General features: G+C 41.5%; 1 protein-coding gene across 1 annotated transcript; it reads left to right on the top strand.

Moving 5' to 3' along the window:
- Nucleotides 1-987: 987 nt before the first annotated feature.
- Nucleotides 988-4,638, top strand: ZFAND1 (zinc finger, AN1-type domain 1; the record flags this gene model as incomplete). The annotated part of the gene is made up of 5 exons (XM_009696441.1): nt 988-1,030; nt 2,992-3,031; nt 3,392-3,519; nt 3,603-3,694; nt 4,514-4,638. Coding segments are annotated over 5 exons (428 nt in total), but the record flags the coding sequence as incomplete, so codon positions are not given.
- Nucleotides 4,639-4,866: the final 228 nt, after the last annotated feature.

Genomic DNA, 4,866 nt, shown 5'->3' with positions numbered 1-4,866 from the left:
CCCCCCCGGGGCGTCCTCTGTGCTGCTGCAGCCCTGCAGGACCCATTGCCAGGGCCTGTCACTTCACTTGTGTTACTGGGTGGTTAATTACCCCGTGTTTCCATTCTTCACCCTTGCTTGCCTTCACTGAGCTCAGGAAACGATGTTAATGAAAATGTAACCTTTTGGAAAGAGGCTCCACAAACGGTTGTACTGAAAGCTTTCTGATGAGACTGCTCACTCTTATGGATGAAGTGACCGAGATCTTCGTGACCTGGGCTTTGTAGTCCGCTTGCATGGTGGTCCGCTAAGACCAAACCTGAAGAACAGAGCAATGGTGTAACGGCTTTGTGGGGGGTTTTTTTTGTGGCTGAGTTCAGCAGACAGTGAAGTGATTTTATACGTAAGAATTAATGCGGCAGGTGGGGGATGTGTGCAGAGACTGAAGAAGTGTGTGCAATTTAAATTACACAAGGACGGTATGTATGATAGGAAGGATAGGGAGGAAGGAGCTGGATTATCAGGCCTGTCAAATGGAGGAGGTGCTGGCTTTTTGAAAGGGGTAGCATCTCCTCCACTTGGCAACCCATATAATGAAAATATAAATTGCCCAGTGCTCCAGCAGTCAGTAAATAGTATTACGAGTGGTCTCGCAATAAATTAAATTTTTAGCCTAACCAGTAAGTTTGGCTAGCCAAATGTTCTAGCTTCAAAGTTTGATATTGAAAAAAAAGTGAATTTAAAGCATAACTCCAACTCCTGGAATGTATATAAATATAATTTACCCACTCATATGTTTTTCAGTAATACTAACTGGGGGAGTTAACAGTGTAACTGTGGTACAAAAGCCACTTCTATGTAGCGTGTAGATGAAGTTGCTAAGTGTCCTTGTAAAGATACGTACCCCATGATATAGGTAGGCAAAAGTTGATCATGTAAAAATTAAGCTAGAAACAATTAGCAAAACAATGACCATGTTGTCTAACTCAAAACAAATCTCTGTTTCAGATTTTCTCCCCTTTGTATGTGATGGATGTTCAGGTGTCTTTTGGTAAGTTTATAGAATCATAGGGTAGCTCAAGTTGGAAGGGATCCATAAGGATCATCGAATCAACTCCCTACTCCTCACAGGACTTCCTAAAACTAAACCATATGACTAAGAGTGTTGTCCAGACACTCCTTGAACTCTGACGGGCTTGGTGCCTGGGGAACCTGTTCCAGTGACCAGCCACCCTCTCCATGAAAAACCTTTTCCTGATGTCCACTCTGAACTTCTCCTGACTCAGCTTTGTTCCATTTTCTCATGTCCTATCCCTGGTCACCAGAGAGGAGATCAGCACTTCCCCCTCTGCTGCACCCCTTGAGGAAGTTGTAGACCGTGATGAGGTCAGCCTTCTCTTCTCCCAGCTGAACAAACCACGTGACCTCAGCCAGTACTCCTAAATCTTGCCCTCAAGGCCCTTCACCATCTTCGTCACCCTCCTTGGGACACACACTAATACTTTGATATCCTTCTTATATTGAGGCACCCAAACCTGTGTACAGTACTGGGGGTGGGACCGCACCAGTGCAGTGTAGGGTGGGACAGTCACCTCCCTTGACCGGCTAGCCATGCTGTGCTTGATGCACCCCAGGGCACAGTTCACCCTTTGGGCTGCCAGGGCACACTGTAGACTCATATTCAACTTGCCATCAGCCCAAACCCCTAGGTCTCTTTCTGCGGGGCCGCTCTCCAGCTGCTTGTCCCCCAGTTTGTATGTATAACCAGAATTGTCCCATCCCAGATGGAGAATCCTGCACTTGCTGTATTTAAACTTCATATAGCTGGTGACTGCCCAGCTCTCTAGTCTATCTGGATCACTCTGTTAAGGCCTTTCTACCCTTGAGGGAGTCCGCAGCTCCTCCTAGTTTAGTATCATCAGCAAACTTACTTAATGTACATTCAATTCCTGCATCCAGATCATTTATAAAAACAATAAAGAGGACTGGCCCTGAAATTGAGCCTTAGGGAACCCCACTAGCGACTGGCTGCCAGCCTGATGTAACCCCATTTACTATAGCTCTTTGAGCCTGACCCGTTAGCCAGTTGCTCACCCATCGTATTATGGGCTTGTCTAGCTGCATGCTGGACCTTTTGTCCAGAAGGATACTATGAGAGACAGTATCAAAAGCTTTGCTAAAATCCAAAACCACCACATCTACTTGCTTCCCTAGGTCAACTAGATGGGTGACCATGTCATGAAGGGAAGTTCAGTTGGTTTTTCTCTAAGATCTGGGTGTGGTAGTTGTGTAGACCTAAATGTTACAGAAACCATTCTGTGACTCCGTTTAGATACATTTAGTTAAAAATAATTGTTTCATTGAACTTGCCACTTTTTTCCCAAGTAGCTGTTGTGGAGCTTTGAAATGAATGGGATTATCTTTAGAATACAGGCAGATTATTTTGGAAGGTATCTAGTTTAGACCCTGTTTTGTACTGATTTTTTTTTTGGGGGGGGGACACAGGTATTTTTTCTTGTAGAAAAAATTGAAGTTTCTTCCAAGGTTGAAGTCAGGGCCTGCCCTTTGATTTACACTTCAGATTAGCAGAGGGCAGCTGAAATAAACTCAGCTAGACCGAAGGCAGATTTTGCTTTTAACACGTTAGAAGCCTTCAAGGGATTTCTGCTGTTGTGGAATGTCATTCAGAATCCATTAAAATGCAAACTCCAGTTGCTTTGAGCTGAATTCTTAAGCACGTTAATGTCTTTATTTTCTTGAAGTGGTTTGTTATCCTGGGCATAAATTCCGAGAGCTAAATGTTTTACATCCTCAGGAAGAATACAGTCAATCCATTCGAGATGTGAGATGCATAGGTTAGAACAAATTTTGGAGAAGATTCATTATTTAATTGAATTGTTCCCATGATAAAACTTGTCAGATCACTCTTTAAACGATTAAATGTTTTCACATGCAGTTTCCTTTTCCTGAAACGTTGATAACGGTGTGATATTTTCCTCTTTTGCCACAAAGTCTTCAGCACAGGAGCCGGGATGCTCATGGGTGTTCTGAGGTAATATAATAATATATGACTACCTTAAAATTAAAATTCTGTGCAACTTAACTGTCTATTTTCAGATTAGATATATACACATAGTATACAAGTATGAATTATTTAACTGAGAATGTGACAAGCTTAAAAAAATGAATCTACTCTTTTTCTGTCTGTCAGAAGTAAATTGAGTTTGAGTAGCATGATGGTTCATTTTCCAACTCTGAACTAAACTTAACCAGCACAAAAGTAGGAAAGAATTGCTGGACAAGTTTTGCGCATTGAATGAAGAGCTAGCACAGTTCTTTTGGAAAGCTGGAGTGATGACTTGTATCTGTAATATCTGTTAAGTTACACAAAATATTTTGTACTAATGGCTAGGTAAATATAAGAAACAATTCTATGAAACCCGATCAGCACAGATCTTACCCATGCTCATACAAGGACTGCAATGGAAGGGAGCTTTTGCCAGTTTTGTGTCCCTACTGCGGAAAACATTTTTGTCTAAGGTGAGTAGAACAGTGTTTAAACATCAGTACTCATTCATTAGTGTATGGAAAAGGTAATAAAAGTTTTACACTGTTGTTTACAGACACCGGCATCAATCAGACCATGAATGTGAGAAACTGGACACGCCAAAACCTCAAATGGCTGCCACCCAGCAGCTAGTTAAAGATATTATAGGCAAGTACAGTGGGATATATATTCTACAGTTTTCTTCAGAAGGCTGTTTGAGCTTGTGACCTCCTCTGAGGGTCCAGGTTTGACCAAATAAGAAAGGATGGGGGTTCCTTGTTTAAATAGCCCTGAACTCACATGTCAGCATGTAGTACTGTTCATCTAGACTGAGACAAGACAACAGTAGCATACATCTATAAAGAGACTCTTTAAAGATTAAATAGGGTTCAGGTTTCTTTCAGAATTACTGTCTTGTTCTCATGCTACAAGTACTGCAATGTAATGATTTGTACCTAGCCATTATTATTTGCATATTAATTCATATGCAAATAACACAATTGTATTCTGTTGGGTGCACATGCTAACCTGCTGGGATTATGTCTACACAACTAAGATGGCAAAAAAAATGTGAGTCTACAATGTAATGTTTTGCAGCTTTTAAACAAACTCTAGGGCAGAAAAGAGAATACAGCTCTGCCTAACTGGACAGTGGGGTTATGCGTAGAAAGGAGGACCTGAAACTATTGCCGTATGATCACTGTGATGGCCACAGGTTTAGAAACTCTAGGGATTTGTATCTATTTGGCTTTTGCAACCTGTGTTTACTTCATGATAGTGTTCATCTACTTTTCAGTGTAAAGGACTTCTGCTAGAACTGTAACAATTCCACATGTTCTTGAATAGGAGTACCTGATATCATGGCCTCGGGAGGACATGAAAGGGGTGGGAACCTTGGAGCTACAATGAGACCCCAGAGGTTAATTCCAAGATAAGTTCAGGAGACAATCTGACTCATCACACTAACAGGAATAATATTGTTCTCAGATTCTAAAAAAAGTGAGGACGCAAAAAGCAAAAGACGTAAAGGAGCGAAAAACAATGAGACAGCAGCAAAAGTGGCATTAATGAAAATGAAAATGCATGCGTGTGGGGACAAGTCCTTGCCTCAGGTCAGTGATGTTTTCAGTAACTGAATTCTCAAAGGAAATGGGAAGTTTTCTAAATTTCTTGATCTTCATATAGTTCCCTCTGGTTTTGGATTTAATTCTTCAAGCCCACAATCACTGACACATATATTTCAGCCTGGTACCCAAAAGCAATCTCACTAGTTTTATGCCCATTACAAGGTGTCTGTGTGGAGTTTGGAGCAGTCAGGTCAAATTCCTTTATTTTATAGC

Source organism: Cariama cristata, unplaced genomic scaffold (genome assembly GCF_000690535.1).
Source record: "Cariama cristata isolate BGI_N322 unplaced genomic scaffold, ASM69053v1 scaffold10483, whole genome shotgun sequence".
Classification (NCBI taxonomy): Eukaryota; Metazoa; Chordata; class Aves; order Cariamiformes; family Cariamidae; genus Cariama; species Cariama cristata.
The sequence above is the reverse complement of the archived record's forward strand: the minus strand, read 5'-3'. Positions and strand labels throughout refer to the sequence as shown.